Raw genomic sequence first — 23,061 nt, forward strand, 5'->3', positions numbered from 1 at the left:
GAGAAGGGTAACAAAGACCATATCAGTCTCGGTATGACTTGGTTGTTAAACATAACTTTCGTTTTGTCCAAGTTCGTACCGAGACCGACCCGTCAGGAGGACTCGTTTAGACCGGTGAGTATTTGGCCTAGCTTACCCAACATCTCCGCAAACATGACGATATCTTCGACAAAAGAGGGTGAGAGATGTATCCGTCGTTGACTTTGATAACGTCCGCCCAGTCCAAGGTCTTGAAGACATACTCCAGCGCAGTGGTAAACAGTTTCGGTGATATTTTGATGAGTCTAAACCATAAAAAGTGTCATGTCATGTGCTTTACCAGACATAAATTAGTGAGTCAAAGGGAATACAGTTTGAATCAGTACACTTTGAAAACGGTACATACTATTCGCGACTTGGGTGTAATGCTAGATAGTGCATTACGATTTAATAATCATATCGAAGGAATATGTGTGTATGGTTTCAAGAATTAGGAAATTATAAAGTGGAATAGTAGCGAGTTCACCAACCCCCGAACTACTATAGCTTTATATAACGCATTAGTTCGCAGTGGGCTCGAATACTGTAGCGTTGTTTGGAACCCTTTTTACAATATTTATATTTCTAGATTGGAACGCATTCAGAAGCGATTTATGTGGCACCTTACTTTTAAATTTGGCTTAGCTAATAAAATTCCGCATTATCGCGATAGATTGAGTCACTTTGCTTGCTTGACAACCTGTTTCTGCATAAACTAATTAATAGTGTACTGGATTGTCCTCTTTGCTCAGTTCTGTTTGCTTATCGGCACCTACTAAATGTCTACGTGTAAATAAACGAATGCTATTATCAGCTTATCAGGCACCTTTAATAGGATGATGAGATCCTACAGCATTATTTCAAAAAATCTGGACATAGATATTTTTAACGAGACAAATTTTAAATAATGATTAAATTGTTTTTATCAGCAAAATGATCAGTTTTTAGTATTTTTACAACTTATTTCTCTTCGATTCTTTAATTTCTTTTGTTTTAATCTTTTGTTGTAGTTAATTTAATTGTATAAAATTATCTTAAGTTCTTGCCATATGTATGTTATTTATGTATGTTATTAGTGTATGTTAGTCAAGTTTAATGTAGTTATCACCTATAATTAAAGTTACACTCAGACTCTACTCTTATTTTATATGTACTTGAAATATGGTGTATACTTTGTTGGTGTTCTATAAATAAATATATAAATATTACATCGTCCTCTCTTAACCCATGCCGGAGGAAAAGGTCTTGTTCTCTGATCCTGGATATAAACGATCATCGTCGCCGCCTCGTACATACATCTCAGTACCTCGATATATCGCCAGTCGATATGACATTTCTGCAGAGAATCCAGGACAGTCAAGGTTTCGAAAGAGTCAAAGGCTTTTTCGTAGTCCACAAATGCCATACACAGCGGCTGATTATATTCTTCTGTCTTTTGTATAATCTACCGAACAGTATGGATGTGGTCTACAGTGCTGTAGCCATTTCGAAACCCAGCCTACTCCGGTAGTTAGAGTTCGTCGAATCTTCTGGCGAGACGATTCGTAACAACTCTCGAAAACAGCTATAGACGTGGCTCAGAAGTGAGATCGATGTGTAATTCTTTGACAGAGACTTGTCGCCTGTCTTAAAGAACAGCACCACCACACTACTGGACCACACCTCCGTCGTGGTACCTCGGTGGCTGACGGCGTTAAAGAGTCTCACCAAGACTTTTAGGGCAGGTCGCCCTGCGGCTTTAAATAGCTCAGTCGTAACTACATCATCCTTATTTTGCTCAGTCAGAGTAGTAACCTCTCTCGTATTTGAGTAGTGGAGGTCTCGGCGTAAAAGTTTTCGTATCTTCTTGGAAAGAGCCCTCTATTCTGGCGAAGCTGCTGAGCAGTGAGCAACTCGCGCCTCCGCCACATTAGATCCAAGGCTTCGGAAGAGAGTTGGACTGCTTCGTTGACTTCGTCGGCGGAAAGTGCCTACGACCTAGTGTACGCACCGTCTTCACCACATTGTCGGTCATCTCTTCCATGTTGCCAGTAGTTTCCAGCGAATCAAATCGGTTTTGGAGTTCCAAATGAAACTGCTCGGACCCACATAGTATTTGGGGCAGCGTAGGTCGGAGAGTAGATTTCATAGGCTCTTTTGGAGTCATATATTCAAAGTGCCCCGCATTAGCCGGTGGTTATTAACCAAGGAGAATTCTCTGAAAATATGCCTTTTATCCGCTATGATGAAGCTATCTCGTTCCTCGTCACATTATCGGGCTTTGTCATGTCCACCGCCTTTAGGGCTTCTTTTTAAAAAATTGAATTCATCAAGAAGAGCCCCTCTGACCGTAGTAGTTGACGAGCATCTGCCCCCTGCGTTTCCTGCGCCCCTACCCGTGTGGTCCGATCCCGGTGTCTTGTATTCCCACTTTAGCGTTGAAGTCTCCCATAACAACGTTGTAGAAGGCCAAAGTAGTCCCATGCATGGCCCTAGTAATATCGTCATACAAGGCTTCGACTTCATTGTCAGAGTGTGCTGAGGTCGGTGCATAGACCTGTATCACTTTTAGGGAGTACCTGTCAGTGAGTTTAAGTACAAGGTAAGCTACCCGGGTCGACACATTGCTGACTTCCACAACGTTGTTAGTGAGAGTCTTGTGGACCAGAAAATCGACGCCACCTTGGGAAAGCCCATCAGCTTCACAGAAGTAGAACAAGTGCCCGGAGTCCAGGATCGTCGTATCCTCACTCTCTCTTTGAACTTCAGACAATCCCAGTATGCTCCACTTAATGTGACTCAGTTTTACTTCAAGTTCGGTAAGGTTATGGTGGTCCAGCCGTAACATGGGTCGATTATACGTAGCCGGTACGTAGTACGTGTAGTTTTGAGTGGCAGCCTCCTGTAACCCGGTGATTCTCAGCACCCTCGCCCCACCGTTACCGCGGCCGCTGCTGTAGCCGGGAATAGTGGGGCTGCCGGGAACTGAGGGCCTAAAATTCTGCGGCGAACTCATGGGGGTTTTCGCCCATAGTCACCACGCTGGGCAGGCGGGTTGGTGACCGCAGGGCTAGCATTGTCGCACCGAAGACGCTGCTGCCCGTTTTCGGTTGTGTATTTAAAAGCCAACTGTAGGATGGCTATCCCGCCATTAGTCGGCTTCACTAGTTCCACGGTGGTATTGGAACTTTACTATTTCATATTACTAACTAGCTGACCCGGCAAACGTTTTGCCAATAAACTATCTACTATAATATAAGTGTGCGGGAATTTACTTATAATCGAAAGCATTGTAGACAATGAAAGTATGCTTTATTTAGTGCACAGAAAAATTAAAATAATACTTATAACAGCCACTGCTACGATCGATACACAAATAAAACCAAAAAAAAAAAATGGTCGAAAACAGTATAGTGAATAAGACAGGAGACCGGCTTTATTCTAATATGTATGTAATGTAAACATCTAGCGGGGATAACTGATCGATTGATAGTTATCGACCGGCGAAGGCAGGAGATCAAATTGAATTGAGAAAAAAAAATCATAATTAAAGGAAATTATTAAACATAATAAAAAATAAAAATTGCGTTGGAAAAATAGGGGTTGATTGATGAATTTTGTATGGAATTAAATAAAGCTTTATCATTATTATTATTATTATTGGAACTTTCTTATCCCTTAGTCGCCTGTATGGAATTAAACAAAGCTTTATCATTATTATTATTATTATTATTATTGGAACTTTCTTATCCCTTAGTCGCCTCTTACGACACCCACGGGATGAAAGGGAGTGGCTAAATTTATATGTTGTAGCCACTTAGCTAAGTAAGTTTTAGTATACTTTAAATTGAAATACCTAAATAAGGGGGCGGCAAAATTTTTTTCCGCCCCGGGCGGCCGACAACCACGCTACGCCACTGCAGGAATGCAATACTATTTGAAAGCAGTTATATAGCTGTGTATCTTTTGTAGCTGCTGGCTTTGAAATACACCGGCCGATGACGGGCAACAGCGTTTTCAGTGCGACAAAGCCAGCCCTGTGGTCATCAACCCGCCTGCCCAGTGTGTTGACTGTGGGCAAAACACATGAGTTCACGTTATTTTTGGCGTAAACTTGTGGAGGCCTATGTCCAGCAGTGGACTGTATAGGCTGTAATGATGATGATGATGATGATCACCTCATAATTAGATTATTGTGAGAATTTTCCAAAAAAAATCTCAAAATTCAGAGAAACTTCTTAGCATTCCATGGATTCACTGTGCGGGTGTCGGGTCCATCGTTTGGCAGAAGGAGAAATTCGGTGCAGTTCCCTAGACTTGCGACCTAGGTGTAGGTTTAAGGAGGCCCCCTTTGAGATGCACATCAACGCCCACCTTCACTGCCTCGAGTTTCCCGCCCTGCCTAGCCAAATTTGGTAGGAACCTGTTAGTGCAGCCCTTAGACACTAGTTCTAAAATAGAACTTACTGCAGTTCTCGACATGCCAAGGTCTTTCAGATTTTGCTGGTACCTCTCGCTCCTACTTCTACCGCGTATAAATTAACCACGCAACCATTTTTGTTATGTTCGTTTGTTAAATCGTAATATTTTTTTAATTTTATTGTGTGGTCTTTAGGAATGTTGGTTTCCCACGGTACAGTGAGCTCTACTAGTATTACATGTTTAATGCGTCTAGAAAAGAGGAATATGTCAGGTCTGGATGACGAAACCCCCATATTTCCTCTGGGATTTTATAGTGCTTGTCATACGTATCCATTAAAATAGTCCAATCAGGTGCTGTACCTATGATTGAGAAAGGCTTGCTTTTAGAGTTGACAGTTGCGCCATCATTTATAAAGTTAATACATAAATATAGGTATTTGATATGTATAAGTATTTGATACTGATTAGCGTAAACGTAAACAACTGTTTCATAAACCAGTAAAAGAAAAAAAATAGTAAAAAATGTTTATTAGTTTAATTTGTTTAACTCACGTGGAAAAAAATTATTTACTGTTTATAAATTAAGTTTAATGAAAAATTAAGACCAGTAAAATGATTTCACACAATATAATTTACACTCTTTTAGTTCTAAAAATCCAACTCCATATTAAAATCTTAAAATTTACTACCAAAATGTATGTAATTTTATATCTATTATAAAAGTTTTTTTCGAGTTTATTGTCAAGGCACAACAAAATATTCACAAAAAATAGGCAAAACTAAGTTCAATGGGTCATCTAGTGTTTAATAATATAAATGAAACAAAATATGGAAATTTACATAGTTTATTTAAACTTAAGCCACTAAAGCAGAGGCAGTGCTCGACTCATATTTCCAGTTGGGAGGGAGCACACTCTTTGTCTTGTAGTAACGAGCCAGCCTGTGGATTCTGGACTCAACAAGAATCAGTCTGAATTTGCTGTCCTTGTCCTTCCTGTTACGTTCCAAGTGCTTCCTCATTGCGACAGCCTTCTTAATCAGGTAGTACAGGTCCTCTGGTAGATCAGGGGCAAGACCCATAGCTTTCATGATACGGAGAATCTTTTTACCTGTGACAAATCTGACTTGGGCAACTCCATGGGAATCCCTGAGCATAACACCTGAAAAACATTGAAAATGTATTTATAAAGCAATAGATTCTATATATATATTTATATATCTGACGACTGTTAAAGGGTAGAGGTGTGTAGTTGCCAAAACACAGGCAGACATGGATTTGATTATAGTTTGAGGTAAATATTTGTTTGTACTAACTTGTGGGTGTAGGTATTCGTTAAAGTCAGACCACCATGTCTTGGAGAATATATAAACCTTCCATTGGTTATCATAGATAGAGATTGTTCCTCATGTTAAACAAACACATTAACATCTGCCACGTTGCATAGTAATAAAGGTACAACTCTCCTCCTATGCACATATTTACACAGAAGTGGAACGTTACAGCCTAATTCAGTTCAGTTTGTTTACACTTTTTGGGTAAAAAATTGTGTTTCTTGCAGTAAAGCTCTAACTCGTATAATATTTATTCTAAAAATATTGCGTCACATTTGTAAGATAGGAAAAACACTTTTGTTATGTGTTAATAAAATAGAATTACAAGTTGGGGCATTTAGCTGTCTTAGTTCTTGTGTAACCTTTTTGTGACATTTATTATGTTATACCATTGTTTTATTACAAAACGTAACCTGCGATTTTTCAATAAGTTTAATAGGTTAGTAATACATAAAATATAACACAGTTTCGAGTGAGTATTACATTTATTACTAGGCAGGGCAAAATTCAAAATTTATGATTGAAAATTTATTTGGAAAGTTAACGTTATGTTGTGACTAGACTTTAGAAGAAGTAGTAAAGTAGTTTAAAATGTGTTTACCAATTTGGGATGGGGTAAGTCCTTTCTTGCCAAGTTTGAAAATCTGCTCCTTGACATCATCCGCGGTCAGTTTTAACCAAGTGGGTACACTACGGCGGTAGGGCAACGCCGACTGGGAAATACCCTTGCTGAAACACAAAATAAAACACTATTGGAGAACGCCATGTGGTACACGCGAACGGACTAAGAGGTTAGACTGTCACTTGAGCGATTAAGTACGATTTTTACGTCGAACCAAATATATATTAAATAGAACATATTCTGCACAATATAATTAGTGAAAATTACCCAGGTGCGTGCATACGACCCATTGTTGCGGCTTTTTAAAAAACTCGCCGACCTGACAACGACAACAAGAGAAAACGAAAAGATGGTTACCGGAAGATACTGTATTGTTCAATTGTCTATGTTCCCGTTCATACATTCACTGATCCAGTGCTGCCATAAGAAGGAAAAATAAAGCATCCGCATATTCTCTATGGTTTTTCTTTTATTACATAGGTACATACTACGATTTGTCAAACTGAATATCGAATGACATTGACACTAAGTAACCTGAAAACATTACATGGTCGTCAAGTCGCGAAGTATATCGAAAAATGGCTGAAAAATATGGAATATCAGAATCCGAATACCAGCTTATACAAAAGCAGGCCGCAAGGCGTGCTGAGATGAGACAGGAGTTCTTAAAACAGAGAACGAACCCCTGGAAAAACGCAGCAGAAGCAGGATATGTTGTAGGTTTTCATTACGTAATTTTTGTATTTTAAATATTTTGTTATTGTTTGTATGTGAATAATTTATTTAATTTCAGTTCGATGCAGGTCACCAAAGGTTCGTGTCAATGAAAGTAACACAGTTTGATTTCTTTCAACCGAATAGAAGAACTGCTCTGTTTGGTATTTGCACTATCATAATCCCTATGTTTACATACGGGTACCTGATTTATAATGAACGTAACGGCCGTGAGCAGAAGATCAGATCTGGCGAACTCCGCTACAAAGATAGGTTGTTCAAGCTTTGTTAAATTTTTTCAACAAAAACACTGCTTGGTTAGAAATATAGCTTATTATCTTTAATGTTTGTAATTTATTTACTATCCAGACTTTTTACTCTAAAATGCACTAGACAAAATTTTAAGCTGTCAAAACTTTGGTTACTGGACGTATTATATTTTAAATATAAAAAAATTTGAATGTGTAAATGCAATAAACTTTTGATTCAAAGTCGTAAAGCCATGTACAGAGATAAGTAATTTATGAAATAAATAAAAAATATACCCATTAATTAAGAATCTTTAATTTGTTTTACATATTTAAATTTCTTTAATTTATAAATACATACTAACAAATACAAAATGCTATAGAATAGTAACATTAATAATTATTATTCATTTAACACATTTGACAAAGCTGAGAAAGAGATATCATTAAAATTAAAAAAAAAAAAACATTAAGTTTAACTTAAATTAAAATATTTATTATTATTATTATACAATTACTTAAAAGTTTATTTTTAATTAGCGGTCATCTAAACATTTGTCCCTGGTTATGACAAAATCTTCGAACTTAACCATGTACGTAGTTCCTTTGTGCCAATGGGCTGTTACTTTGGCTGGCTGTAACAGAAATAAGAATTACATTACAAAATACACTTCTAAATTATTATTTTTTTGTTGATTCAGCGTGTAACATCGCATTCTAGGCCTTTTTCTACGCGTAGAAGAATGATTAGAGCTTAATTCATTCATTATTATTATTATTTGTATATTTTTTAATTATATATTATATTTATTTCAAATTCCTCAATAAGTAGATCTCAAAATACATACATTTTTTAAAAATCAAACCGTGTAATACTGATAAAACAAAGTTGTTAAAACTAACTTTTTTCGTGAGACAATACACTTTTATATTTAAAATTATTAATTATAAAAGAAATAGATTAAGAAATTTAATTTATAATACATACAAATCCACCATTAGTTAAAACAGCTTCAATAATCCCAGCATTGAACGAAGCACAATTCAGAGAGCCCTTGTCTTTGGGTACACTTATGAACTTGTTAACCTGAAATTTTTGAAATTTCTATTAAAAAATATAACATTTTCATGTAACATATTATTATAAATATAGCAATTATAATTATATAAATATTCATTAATTATAATAATGCACTCATTATAAAACATGATTTAACAACAAAAAAAAAGTTGTCTCAGATTATGAATTTCTCAGTCGACTGCCGCAGAAGGAGGGTAATATTTTGAGGGGTTATTTTTTGGTAATTTTTTTTAAATATTTTTTTTATTAAACTTGGTCACAAAATTAATAAAACTCTTTAAATTTTGGATAGACTTAAAGAACTTAAGAGCCATTTCACAAAAGTCCCTGGGTAAACGGTCGAAATGTGTAATTTTGAAGTCCTATTTTTCAATAACCTCTACCTTAAAACAAAATTGTATCTCCATTAATCCATAATAAAATTTTATTTGATTGATGATGATTTATTTGATGAAATTTTATTGCAATTTCAAAAGCAATATTTTTTTTAGAAAACAAAGAAATTTTAAGGAACTATCGATACTAAAGTAAAATTACATCATTTAGGAACATAAAAAAATAATTAAAATATTTAATTATTTTGAATACATTTTGTATTACAAATAAAAAGATAGTATATAATACCACGCATCAAACCCAGCAAATCAGTCGAGCGCCAGCCTTTTAGAGGTAATGTCTACTTCAAATTCTGCGCAGCCGTCTCTTTCGCTCACACGCGCCAAGCGACTGTTGTTATAGTGTGAAAAATCGCATTTGATACTTTCATAAATATAAAAAATATATGCGAAAATTACTGTAAAATATTATAATGATAATTTTTGTAAACAAATGTATAATTTAATTTTTTTTTCTCACATTATCAATACAAATAGGCATTTAAAGATTGTGATGTTTGTCTTGTTATTTGTTAAAAATTAAGTTTGTCGGTGTCATTGAGTTTATAAAAAAATTAAAGCTGGCAAAATTTAATGGTCTACTTTCATCCATAACTATGCAACTCACATTCACACTCAGATTTTCTAGAGCATAATAAAATGCTATTTTATTTATATCGTAGATATTCGATTCATTTGTAAATTTAAAAAAACTAAATCAATTTTTAAAAAATTATTTCATAAAATTGAATTTTTATTTATTTTTTAATTAATTGACTGTTAAGTGTTATTATAGAACATACATGAAATTTTTAACAAATTAATTATGTAAAAAATATTTTATAACATAGTTTTTTTTTTTTATATATAACAATATATATCCACGGGCTCATAATGCCAGTGCTTTTATTATTCCAATATTAGTTTGTTAGTTTCGATAACTTGGTACTTACACATGCTTTTATTTATTAATTTTTTAACATAGTTATTAATTTTTATTAAACATTACAAAAAGGTCAAGATGGTTTTGTGGTTGTCATACTATACCAAGAAGCGCAAAGATCGAGCGGCTCGTACGACTCGCGCGATGCCACCAGATTTACCTAAACTTGCAGAACGAAAAATTGTGAAATGGCTCTTAAATACATAATATTTTGTTATACAATTATGATTTTGTATCCCCTAAAAACTGCTACCCCGAGCAAGTATCAATATATGCACACACACACACGCAGAGTTTCTTGCCGATTTTTCTCTGCAGAATCTACATTCAGAATCGGTACTAGCTTAACCTTACAAAAATAATAATTTATTTTTAAAATTTTAATTTGTAAAATGACGATTCGAAAGTGCTCAAGGGGATATTTGAATAAAGCTGTTTTTAATTTTGATTTTGACACTTCAACCCATCGCAGTCCACTGCTGAATATAGACCTCCACAAGTTTGCTCCAAAAATGGCGTGAACTCATGTGTGTTGCCCATAGTAAGTTATACTATTGTACTACTATACTATAATAGTTTTTAGCATTTCACTTTAACCTATCGTAGTCCACTGCTGGACATAGGCCTAATAACTCGAGTGTGTTCCCACAGTCACCGCGCTGGGCAGGCGGGTTGGTGACCGCGGGGCTGGCTTTGTCGCATCGAAGACGCTGTTCCGTCTTCGGCCTGTGTATTTCAAAGCCAGCAGTTGGATAGTTATTCTGCCATCCGTCGGCTTTTTAAGTTCCAAGGTTCCAAAGACGCCTCTTATGACACCCAGGGGAAGAGAAGGGGTGGCCATATTCTTTACTGCCGTAACCACACAACAGATCATGCAGATCATGGCACTCAGTAAATTATTTTAAAGGAACAGTGACTATAGATATGTTATTATTATATATTCTTATTGTATACCAAAAAATAAAAAAATAAATAAACTACAGAAACAAGATAAATACGAAAAGTGGTCTTATTTCATAGAGCAATATCTTCCCGGTAACCATAAGATGGAAACTTTTACAAATAACAATTTAGTAGGTATACTGAAACAATATCAAGATCCTTTTGCTATGAAATCTCCAGTAACTTTTTATTAAAGGATAATAAAATCAAAAGTAATATACAAGTAGTAAAATATAAAAAGGGAATGAAATGTTAAATACAGAATTGTCGACATCTATAAGAAATTCCTTTGAAAAAAAAATTAGTTTTGATATCTTACTAATATAAAAAGTTTGTATATGTGAGGGTACGACACAATCTGCGATACTTATTGTAATAATTTTTGAAATATTTATATAAGATAATTGTACTTACTAATGCATCTTTTTCAATTATATAATACGTTCTTTCATCATCATTAGCATGTTCTAACTTATCTGCTTCTTTTCCAAACAATACCTGGAATAAAATAATAAAACTTAGTAACTAGATGTGCCCTACAGTTTTATACATATAAATTCTGACCCAGTCAGAATAAAGGGTCAATAAGAACGGACAAATAAAAATTCTAGATCTTGACATAACTCATAACAACACATAATATAACACATAACAACTAAAAATAGATTAGTATAAAAAAGTTACAAGTTCTGTTTATCCTCACAAGCTTTTACAATTATATTAAGTTAAATAATTGTCGTGTAACATACTTTTTAAAACTTCATAATATATAAACATCAATTTACACAAATTATACACTTAAATACTTTTTATTTTACCTTCCACAGAGTAGATTTTACAAACAGTAGCATATTCAGTAACTTTATTTCTCGTTTGCTGTTCCTCTCCCTCACAAAGTAAAGATCGAGGAGTCTTGTACCAACATCGTAACCCATTTCAGACAACCTTAAAAGGAATGAATATTGTCATAAATTTAATTTTTTACATTGGTAATTTTTTTATTTACTTAGTTAATAAAAGACTCTTTGTATATTTAGTTGCTATTAGCTTAAAGTACCAAATAGTTTTGTGAGTGAAAAATATCAATAGACCAAATAGTTGTATATGTTGCAGTCAAAACTCTTAACCAGTCAAAAGCACTATTGACTAGCAAAATCAGTCAAAAGTACTTTTGACCGTTTGCTTTAGTCAATAATACTTTTGACTAAAATAACAGTTAAAAGTACTTTTGCCCAATGGAGCTGGTTAAAAGTACTTTTGACTAAATGATTCCGTCAAAAGTGGTTTTGACTGGTTGTATCAGTCAAAACTCTTAAAAAGTTAAGGTGATCGATAAAAATAACGACAAACGCATATATAAACTTTTATATTACTCATTATTAGTGGAGAACGTGCTGATATTAGAACAAAAATGAGTGACAACTAAAAGAAAGAAGGCTTTTTGCAAAGAATTTTAGCGATGGAAGATATGAAAGATAGTCATTTCAATGTGATGACAAAAGAAAAATTTGAAAAGTTTGCAATGGATGTGGAAGACGCGAAATTTAATGAAAAGGAAACACCATTACAGTACAGTAGACTACAACGCTTTAACACATTGAAGTTTGCGGTATAAAAAAATTAGTTACAAACACGGAACCTGTCAAATATTTTTGCCGGCTGATTAAATCTACGACATTACTGATGCTGCTCATATTTCTATAGGGCATGGTGGTCGCGATAGACTTAAGAATGAAACGGCAAAAAAGTACGCTAATGTTACAAAAGAAATGATTAATATATATTTATCAATGTGCGAAGTATGCCAAAGGAAGAAAAGCAAGAAAAGGATGGGTCAGGTTTAGAAACCGATCCTGCACACTGAAATGAAAAGCCGCTGGCAAGTCGATCTGATTGACATGCAGTCAAGAAGATCGCGGGCATAATTTTATTATGGTTTATCAGGATCATTTGACTACATTTATTCACTTCTAACGAGTTAATAGTGCTTTTGACTGACGCTTTTTTGCAGTTAAAACTACTTTTGACGGAGAGCGTCAGTCAAAAGTATTTTTAACCGCGAATTTGCAGTCAAAAGTACTAATAACCAATAATTTTCAGTCAAAACCACTTTTGACCAACTTGTCCAGTCAAAAGTACTTTTGACTGATTTCGCTAGTCAATAGTACTTTTGACTGGTTAAGAGTTCTGACTGCAACATATATATATTTTTTAATTTATATCATCTGTTAATGAGAAAGGTAGATACACATTTAGTGAAAATTTGCTCGTATTGAAAGAAATTTGACGACGATGATTGCACTGGCGGTCACGGGTTGATTCCCGCTCACGACAGACATTTATATTGACCATATAGATGTTAGTCGTGGTCTGGGCGTTATGTTTGTGTACTGTGTGTTTCCGGACACCCAACACAGGAGAAAATCCTACTGGGGGATCTGTTGAGTGTGAAGCGTTTATTAATAATATTTATTATTAATCCCCAAACCTGTATAGTTGCCAATCAATAGAGGCACAGCATGACAGATAAATAAATTCTGGTTTATAAAACAAGAGGGATGCATCTTAAAATGGCCCAGATAAAAGGCTGTTAAACTGAATGATACAGTCAAATAGAGAAGCAATTGTAATATATAATATTTTATCGTTTTATGTAATGATGATGTGAGGATGTTGTTATAAATTATGTATAATATTATTCATCATTGCATGTTCAACTATAACTTATTTTTAAATCAGAAGACAGAACAACTCACTTTGTTTGGAGTTCATGAATAGAATGCGATCTATTCTGGCAGAACTGTACGATTTCCGAAAATAAAAGCGCGTAAAGAGCTAAGGAAACCTCCCCTTTGCCTTTGCTTAAGGGCTTGTCCAAAATCGAAGTTTTAGAACGACTAGACGACATTATGGCTTTATTTATACTTTTTATACACTAATAAACACTTAAGCAAGCTTGTTAAAGTTTATGTAAAGAATTTTATTTATGAAAGTGAAATAAATACGATTTGTTGCTTTTTGATTACATTGTCAATATTTCTTGACGTTGACATTTAACATGATTAAGTAGGTACCTATATCCGATTGCACCAAGGATTGCACAATTAATTCATTCATTCATTCAAGAACTACAATTATTAAGGCTTATCTTGGATTTATCTTATATGTTACATATTATATTGTAGCACAATATATTATGTAAAATAAAAGATAAACTTTAACACTAAATTTACCAGCCATTTGGTATATACCTATTTCTACCAAATCAGTCATAATGACTGGTGTATGAGAAATAATTAATATTGAGGCTTCTATTATTGTATAATATATTTTCTTTCAAAAAGTTGAAATAAAAATAATAAGACTAATTTTAATAGATAAAAGGATTTAAAGACATTGTAATCAACGTCAAAAAAAGAAGGAGGTTCTCGATTCGTCTGTATGTTTTTTTTTTAAAGTGATAACTTCTTTAGCTGCGTTGATCACTTTTTGGTAGGGGAAAATCTTATGGGTTCGCATCACCGACATGCTAAAGAGCAACACGGAGGGGAGTAGCCATTGCGTCTGCTACCGATACAAAATTGTCTGTCATTTTTTGCGGGGGGAAATTACACACATGCACACTTTATCTAATTCCCACACAAAAATAATCGTCTGTCACTACGAAACTCACACATACTAAATTAAAATCACACTTACATTTTTCACACACACATAGATACATTCTGTGTCATTACAGTATAATGACACGCCGCAACTACACTGACAAGTTTCTTACAGCCATGGTTGTAACAACTGTCGATATCCATTATCGATAAATTCAAGTACTCGGTTAGGGAAATAAGGTTTTTAAAGTGATACAAAGGTAAGATGTTATTATAAAAATAGGCTTAATTTATTATATACTACAAATCAAACATCTTCATGTGAAATAAACGATTATAAAGAGTAAAGATTTGATTGTTTGTTTGTTAGCATTGAATAGGCTCCGAAACTACTGGACCGATTCAAAAAATTATTTCACCGTTGAGAAGCTACATAATCCTTGAGCGACATAGGTTATACTATATTTTCAAAAATATTAGGGATCCTTACTAAAACTCCAATAATGTAACCCAAGGGATAAAAAAATAACCTAAAAAATTCCTTACATTGCGTACGCTGCAAAAACTAATGATAATAGAAATATATAATGTAGTAAGACTTTGTACAACACATCATTATCTACAATAATTGTATTTGCTCGCTAACGAAAACAAAACTGACTTCAATTACATCGACAAGTAATACAATATACGTAATATATACGCGTTATCAAAGGTTACTCAAAAAGTTGTTATCAGATCTCGATGAAATTTAAACGCGACCACATGATAAACATCAGCTTTCTGTTAAATTTAAAATCATCAAAATCGGTTCACCCAGTCAAAAGTTCTGAAGTAACATACATAAAAAAAATACAGTCGAATTGAGAACCTCCCCTTTTTGGAAGTCAGTTAAAAAGTGTCGCGACAGCCTATGTCTAACTATTATAATTATGTCACAATACGTTTGGTGCAACGTTGTTGTGCCAAACAATGCCAGTCTACAACAAACGATTTAAAGTTAACATACATTTTGAGGAGTTGATGATGTACACGGTGATGTCAACGAATCGGGAGTAGGGAGCGTAACACTAATGGCATCATAAGATGATAGCTTGTCATCTGCTAGATTTAATGATTTGTTGATGACTCTGAAAGGATGGACATTGTTCATTTTCAAAGTTGATAAATCTAAGCTTCATTTCACTACTATGGCTAAGGTGAACCATATCTTGATTACCTTGTACATGAGAAAAATAAAAATTACGGGACAAAAACAGTGTGGCGTTAGTGTTGATTTGGTGCCCTCGACTAATCCTTCTATTGTTCGTCAACACTTAAAAGTTAGCGGTATTGATATGATCTGAACAAATTACACTATTTTTTGTGGGCTTCCAGGTTAATCTGTTATTACCATTTTTTTCCATGTATCCCTTAAATTTGGATTATTAGAAAACCTGCCAAATTTTTATATAAAACATTATGGTGGAAGTTCACATTAAGTAATTCTAGTAAAATGTATTAATACTCATAATACGTGTATTATATTTAATTTAATGCAATTTTATTATATAACTATGTTTATTAAAAAAAGCTAGCAATATAATATTTTAAATAAATCAAAATCTCAAAAATGTCTGTCTCCTCTTTTGCCTTTGCCATTTTTATCGATAACCATCTACAAACAAACCGGTAACAACACTATCGCTCGGCGACAGTGACTTCTCGGAAATAGACTCCGATCAGTCGCTCGACCGATCCGCATATTGTATGCGGGCGAGCGGCCTGTGTTGTTAAACAAATCGAGTCAACACGAACGATAATATTTGTAATTTTTAAGTTTAAAAAAGGTTTAAAAGAAGTATACAAGTAATAATGTGATTAAAAAATACTTACATATGAAACGTAACGCCATGTTTTAGTAAATTTGATGTGGCAGATCTTTTTTTGCAGTAAAAAACAGAACAATTTGGCATTTTTTGAAGGACGTTGATTCAATCGCGCAACTAGATTTAGTCTAGTGATCAGTGCGGCGGCAACTAGTTTTATTGTTTGCATATGGCCATTTGGCCTTATACCTTGACAGAGGGGAACGCCTGTACATGGCTACTCCCGTCCGTGTTGCTCTTTGCCGACATGCTCATGACTGGAGCACGCGCAGCGGCCGCGTTCGTGTTACTAACATTATTGATGTTAATCATTTTAATTCAAACATTATGAACTTTCAAATTTTAATACTAAAAGTTTCACTTCTATCAGCAGTGTCTATAATTACCAATTTTAACCTTTAAATTTTTACCTTAAATTTTAGTTTTTTAATGTGTGTTACTCTGTTACCTCATAACTTTTTGCCGGGTATATCGATTTTGTTCATTTTTTCTTTATTTGAAAGCTAATGCTTATTATGTAGGCCCATGAAAATTGGAGCGAAGTCTGACTAGCAGTTTTTGAATTATTCTAATAATCTGTTTTAATTGACTTCGACTACGTTAATGATGATCTCAACTTCTTATTTTATTACTTGTCGATGTAAATTGAAGTCGTTTTTCTTTTCTTTAAAAATAAATTATCATCAAACAACAAATTTATTTTATTTATTTAAAATGTTCAATTATTTACAGTTAGTTAATCAAAGCTAATGGATGAGGAAAATCTATCCGTGAGATATTTTCTGATGTTACATTTTTGTACAATGTCTAGTAGTATATGCCAATCGCTTCAGCCTGTAATATCCCACTACTGGGCATAGGCCTCTTTCCCCATGTGGGAGAAGGATCAGAGCTTAATCCACCACGTTGCTCCAATGCGGGTTGGCGGATAGTATATGCCAGCTAAACCTAAAATGTTGAAAAAGGTGAAGAAGTGGCCACCTTCTGGAATTTGAAATCAGGCCAGAGCTTTCGTTCTAAAGAGTTGCTCGTGCATGGTAATATAGGTTTCCGGATTGAAGCAACTGCGACTGTTTTCAGTAAATTTGTCTTAAAATGCTGAGCCTAAAATGTTGAATCACCTATTTTTTCTTGTGAAATTTATTGTATCACATAATCTATGTAAATAATGTCACGTAGTAATCAAGTAATCACGTCTTCATTTAGTGCTGGAGAGAAGTGACAGTCTTACTTGTTATTCTACGGTAGGGTGGCAGAAAAGCGTATTGTACACCTGAGAGTAATCGGTCACCATTGCACATGGATGCCTGCAACACCAGAAATACCGAGAGTGCAATGACGACTCTATCCCGAATCTTCTGCGAAGCTCTGGCTACTCTACTCACCATAGGAAAAGAATACTATTTTAGAGCAGTATTAGTTGGTTCTGATGTTTTGTAAGGTTTAGGTGCTTCCCTGTTCGGACTGCTACAGATGTTGAGCAAGATATTTTCTGTTGTGCCCTACTTGAACGATACACATACTCTACAAGGGTTTTTTAATATTTATGTGGACATTGAAATACCTTTTCTAATGTCACAATGGGGATGAAGGTAAATGATTATGCTTGGAAATAGTATGGACTAAGAATTTCTGACATGTTTTGAATTAAGCTCGAAACAAAACTGATAGCTCTCGTTGTAGTTACAAGGTATTTGCTGGTAAAAAAACGTCTTGTTAAAATCTCGGAATATACATATAAGTACCCGTTAATTCTTATAACAATCCCAATGTTATTTTATTGTGAAATTTTTTCAAGAAACGTACATCAGTCATTTTGACTGGTCCTGGTGTGTGGCAATACAAATGTATATATTATTTTTTTTAAGTTATATTTCTTTTGGCGAGTTTACAGATGAGAGTAAATTTTTACGATGCGCGCACACCGTCAGAAAAAAACATACATAAGTATTAAGTACACACACATTTTTTTAATAATAATTCCGTTAGATAAAGATATGTATTATCTACGTATAACTACAAAATCCATAACACCATTTCGGAAATTTTGAGCAGATATTGCTGTGCCTCAACTCACTAAAATTCAAAATATACTTATCCGCGTAATCGAAAATGAGTAGTAAGAGATCAATTGTGTGTGATAATAAATTTACTTCGTTCTTTTGACCATTTATTTTCTGGTTGACGTTGAAATAAATGAATGAATGATTGAAAGATGAAGTCATAAAGTTGATAATGCGACAAGTTTTTATCGCAATAGCAATTTTCGGAAGTTAAAATTTTGTCGATTAACTCAGCGTTGCTCGCTATGGGTAAAATTCACCCAGCCCTATAAATTTTTGTTTATATTTTTTGATTAGCCAATCACAGCGCGCCGCGCTTCTTGGTACCTTCAAGTTGTGTCTTCGACTTTGTACTCTCGACTCGACAGTCAGTTAGCGCGACGCGCTTGCGAACGGTGGACGTGCAAAGTGAGTATGGGTATTTTTCACCCGTAGCGATTATTTATGTTATATACTTTTTTGAAAATTAATATACGTTGTTATTGTAATTAGACGTTGTTATTGTAATTAGACCGTATCATGGCACGCCATGTAGTTGCTGATGAAGATATTCAACAGTATTTGGAACAAAGCGATAGCAGTTGTTCCGAAATTGAAGATTTTGAAGAGTTCAGCGAACACGATACTGACTCAGATCAAGAAGGCGAACTTTTTCACGAAAACTTACCGGAAAGTGCTACTGAGCCACCAATTTCAGTTACCGGACCAGGGCTTACTATACCAGAATATCTAGAAGATGTCCCTGTAAGTACCTTGCAACGTGGTTATTATTTAGGCAAGGATAGCACAACCCAATGGAAAGTAAACGAATCTCCGCGTGTTAGAACTCGTTCTCATAACATCGTGCTAGAGGCACCAGGGCCAAAAGGAGATGCTAAGCAATGTATGAATATTGTTGATGCATGGAATGTATTTTTTCCCAATGACGACTTACAGTTGATTGTTGACTGCACTAATATGTATATTGATAAACGTAAAGAGAAGTACCAAAGAAAACGAGACTGTAAACATACTATTAGAGATTAGATTTAGAGACGTAAGATATCATAAATGTGTATAATTTCTTTTCCTAAATTAACACTAAGACTGTTTTTGTAAAAATTATATCCATATGATTGATAATAAAATGAAAAGTAATTTTTTTTTTGTTTGCAGTAGTAGTTATAAAAAACAGTTGCTGTTTACTATATAATTGTAGCGTTTATCTATTTGTTTAATAAATACTGTTAACGATGATTACTTACTTTTATTTAACATTTTACTAAACTTCCTTTACGTATAAACAAAATAATAATAATAATAATAATACATAAGAATAAATGGATACACGATATAAAATTTGGGTATTTTTCACCCGTAGCGAGCAAAAGTGTTGCTTACAGGGATGCGACGAACGCCGAGTTAAAGTATTTTTTTGAAATATCACCGTTGATTAAAATTTCACTAATTCAGGCTAAAATATATAAATACGCTTGCTAAGCGCAGTGATTATGGAAATTACCCCAATGAGCTCAACGCAGACACTAGGTCTTCAGTTTCCGGTGGTCCAACTAATGCTACGACAGCAGTGGTAGTAACGGTGGGACGGACGGTGCTAAGAATCACCGGGTTACAGAGGCTGCCAACAAATAATTCAACTTTTTCTGGAATGACGATCTTCGTAGGATCGCCGACGGGGAATGAAATGCCGGTGGGGGAAGGTGAGGACTACAAAGAACAAATTTATAAAAAATAATTATAACGAAAACAAATGAAAAAAATTATTACAGACAATCATAGTTGACGAGCTGATGCAGAGGTTCGATCGATTCGGAGCTCGTGACAAACGTTTGTATCGGTCATAAACGAGTAGAAGATGTTGATTAATCAGGGCTGGCTCTACCATATGGCTTTTTGGGCTTCAGCCCAGGGGTTCATGGGTTCAAGGAGCCCCCAGCTTAGTCAAGTCAAAATCAAAAATAGACAATAATGCGAAAGAATCCGTAATTTAATTAACAGATCGTATAGTTTGTAGCCCTGCGAATCCTACGATTAATCAAACCCATTCAATTCAATTCAAGTCTACGTTTCGGTGTTGGTACTTCGAACTGACAGTTGAAATGTTCGTCTGCCATTACACATTCATCTCAATCATGGTCAAATTAGGTGGGCCCCTAAGTAGCACTAGCCCAGGGCCCTCTTAACTCACGGTCCGGCCGTGATTAATTGAATCAAATTGTAACGCCCTGCGAAGCAAAAGCGTTTTTTTCTATATAGGAGAAAAATTGGAACTCAATCCACCACACTGTTCCATTCCGGTTTGATGGGAGATTAGAATACTAGGACCGACAGCTTTACGTTTTCTCCGAGGCACGGAGTTTAAGCTTTCAAAAACATACACCCAAAACATATATTCATACAAGTGCCCCCCCCCCCCCCCCCCGTGCATTCCCTGTCGGGAATCGAAGCTGAGATCGGAACCTTTGTCACAGATATTGATCGTATTTGTAATCTGAGCACACAGAAAATTTATGTTTAGTCTGTTCCTCTAGCATAGGATTTTATGATATTGAGTAAGCACTGAGCGTTTTCTTTTATTGACAAAATGCTTTGAAGGAATTATTTGCCTTTTTCATTTTATGTATCGAGGTGGTATTAAAAAAACACAACTAGAATAATTAACAAAACATTTATTTTCATTTATAAAAGCGTATAATAACAGCGCTATGACGAGATAATTGCATTTCTTAAAAAAAAAAAACTGTGACATAAGACTATTTATGTTCCATTACTTATAAAATACTTGCAACAAACACATGTGTTTTCTTAAGTATTCATATAAATTTATTTCCATTAAATTGTTAAATAAAAAAAATCACTAGCGTATTTCGAATATATCCCTTGTCCAATAATTATGACATTATTTCGTAACGTAAAATACACACTTTATAATTTTAATTAAATAAATTTGCCCGCGTCTGGACGGTATTTGTTTTTCATGTCACAAACTTTTAGGCAATACATTTTTTATACTTAAATACAGAAATTTTTATAATGAGCAGCCCAATGTTACCATATAATAAACACATTTTAAAATAAATTGACGATACGTTAAGGGCCTGTCTCACCGATCGGTGTGGATAACGCTTTTTGAATTTTGACGAATGATGTACACATAGCTGGATTTAGGAGAGGGCAACCGGGGCTACAGCCCCGCGGCCTCCACAAAAGGAGACCGGCCTCCACAATTGACTTAGGTAAAAAACATTCAAATTCAGACTAGTAAACAACTTTTTTTTAATATTTTTTTCATGTTTTACCTTTTAAAAAGATTGTCCATTTTATGTGAAAAATAATTTGGGGCCAAGGGGCCTTCACTTTCTTGCCCCGAGGTCTCCAGACCTCCAAATCCGGACCTGGATGTACATTTATCCCCGACACAGGAGAAAATCTTACTGAGGGCCGTTGAGTGTTAAGCGTTTATATATTTTATTTATTTGACGTATGTTTCCAATAGATAAAACATTATGGGACTACATCGTTATTTTTAATACTGAGTGCCACTATATTTACGAGTTTTTTTTTTATGTCACTAGGTCAGCAAACAAGCGTACGGCTCACCTGATGGTAAGCGATTACCGTAGCTTATAGACGCCTGCAACACCAGAAGCATCGCAAGCACGTTGCCGATCCAATCCCCAACCCCCCCAGGAGCTCAGTCACTGCTGGTCACCTTACTCACCAACAGGAACACAATACTGCTTGAAAACAGTATTATTTTGCTGTGATCTTCTGTAAGGTCGAGGTACTACCCCAGTCGGGCTGCTCCATATTTTGAGCAGGAAATTCCTGCTGTGCCCTACCTCAGTTAAAAGATCTTTCTATTCGTAAATGTGACTAATAGTAGATTATTAATTGAGGAGAAACAGGTACTCTGTAACTACTGTTTAAGTCTATTAGTAACTTATTTGCGGGATTAACTTTATACACAACCGGCGAAAAAGGCCCTTATTAAATCTGTGCTTAAAAAACGCATACATTTTTTTAAAATAGTACTTCATAAAATAAACACGTTAATTGTTATTTTCTCCCCATTATATATCTCGTAATGAACCAAGGCACATTTTAAAGTTCTGCTCGCAACGTTCTCAGCCTTGTGTCCATGATCATAACAAAATATATAATACCCAAATACATCAATTACATTAGTTCCGAATCAATTATTAGTTATTATTATAAAAACTATCATTATTTTTTTTTGCATAAGACTGATAAGATATCGTATTTAACACTTTTAACTGAAAACATAACTTTGTATTTAGTTTAATTTTTTGAATACTTAATAATTTTTAAAGACACCGAGGTGGCTGATAATCATAGATAAATAACTTAAAAAGATAAACATCACATTTCAAAAAAGTATATAATCAAAAATGTTTTAATTTTTAATTACCAAAAAACCAATTTCCTATGGATAGATAGTGTATCCATTGGAAAGTGGTTTTTTTACTTCAAATTATTAATATAAATATGAATAAATAAATTAAAAAAAATTATTTATATAATTTGTAAATATATTCATCAATTCAATTGTATCACATAACAAAACACAAATCAAAATATAAGTTACAGTTAAAAGTGAGAAACAGATATCAGATTACAATCAGATTTACAATATTACAGCAGGTACAAAACTTCAACTACTGGCGTAGTTCATTGTTAGTATTGTCACTAATTATAAAACTAAAATAACTTCTTGAATAGATTTATACATGAAATCCAACTCTTTGGTTTGTCTTTCTATTTACTGAAATTACATTGATAATGTGATGCTTATCAACACAAAAATGGCATCAGCTATTCGTAAAAAG

General features: G+C 34.4%; 3 protein-coding genes across 3 annotated transcripts; 1 reads left to right on the forward strand and 2 right to left on the reverse strand.

Moving 5' to 3' along the window:
• Positions 1–5,248: 5,248 nt before the first annotated feature.
• On the reverse strand, positions 5,249–6,756 carry LOC123658335 (40S ribosomal protein S13). The gene is made up of 3 exons (XM_045593771.1): positions 6,641–6,756; positions 6,353–6,480; positions 5,249–5,579 (listed from the first exon to the last, which is right to left on the reverse strand). Exons 1-3 carry the CDS (start codon positions 6,661–6,663, stop codon positions 5,275–5,277), a joined length of 456 nt encoding a protein of 151 aa, XP_045449727.1. The 5' UTR covers positions 6,664–6,756; the 3' UTR covers positions 5,249–5,274.
• Positions 6,757–6,858: 102 nt separating this feature from the next.
• Positions 6,859–7,639, forward strand: LOC123658337. The gene is made up of 2 exons (XM_045593772.1): positions 6,859–7,089; positions 7,167–7,639. Exons 1-2 carry the CDS (start codon positions 6,952–6,954, stop codon positions 7,377–7,379), a joined length of 351 nt encoding a protein of 116 aa, XP_045449728.1. The 5' UTR covers positions 6,859–6,951; the 3' UTR covers positions 7,380–7,639.
• Positions 7,640–7,809: 170 nt separating this feature from the next.
• LOC123658333 (trafficking protein particle complex subunit 5) lies at positions 7,810–13,731 on the reverse strand. Its single transcript, XM_045593769.1, has 5 exons — positions 13,432–13,731; positions 11,494–11,620; positions 11,090–11,173; positions 8,324–8,422; positions 7,810–7,970 (listed from the first exon to the last, which is right to left on the reverse strand). Exons 1-5 carry the CDS (start codon positions 13,581–13,583, stop codon positions 7,872–7,874), a joined length of 561 nt encoding a protein of 186 aa, XP_045449725.1. The 5' UTR covers positions 13,584–13,731; the 3' UTR covers positions 7,810–7,871.
• Between the last annotated feature and the right edge of the window lie 9,330 nt (positions 13,732–23,061).

This window comes from Melitaea cinxia, chromosome 12 (assembly GCF_905220565.1).
Source record: "Melitaea cinxia chromosome 12, ilMelCinx1.1, whole genome shotgun sequence".
Taxonomy (NCBI): domain Eukaryota; kingdom Metazoa; phylum Arthropoda; class Insecta; order Lepidoptera; family Nymphalidae; genus Melitaea; species Melitaea cinxia.

Excerpts from the sequence above, each read along its gene's own strand:
- LOC123658337 (XM_045593772.1), top strand. The coding sequence starts at position 6,952 with ATGGCTGAAAAATATGGAATATCAGAATCCGAATACCAGCTTATACAA. Across the intron at positions 7,090-7,166 it reads CAGCAGAAGCAGGATATGTT|TTCGATGCAGGTCACCAAAG; the intron begins GTAGGTTTTCAT and ends ATTTAATTTCAG.
- LOC123658333 (XM_045593769.1), bottom strand. The coding sequence starts at position 13,583 with ATGTCGTCTAGTCGTTCTAAAACTTCGATTTTGGACAAGCCCTTAAGC. Across the intron at positions 8,423-11,089 it reads TAATTGAAAAAGATGCATTA|GTTAACAAGTTCATAAGTGT; the intron begins GTAAGTACAATT and ends CAAAAATTTCAG. Across the intron at positions 7,971-8,323 it reads TTTTAACTAATGGTGGATTT|CCAGCCAAAGTAACAGCCCA; the intron begins GTATGTATTATA and ends TTTCTGTTACAG.
- LOC123658335 (XM_045593771.1), bottom strand. The coding sequence starts at position 6,663 with ATGGGTCGTATGCACGCACCTGG. Across the intron at positions 6,481-6,640 it reads GGTCGTATGCACGCACCTGG|CAAGGGTATTTCCCAGTCGG; the intron begins GTAATTTTCACT and ends TTTGTGTTTCAG. Across the intron at positions 5,580-6,352 it reads ACTTACCCCATCCCAAATTG|GTGTTATGCTCAGGGATTCC; the intron begins GTAAACACATTT and ends AATGTTTTTCAG.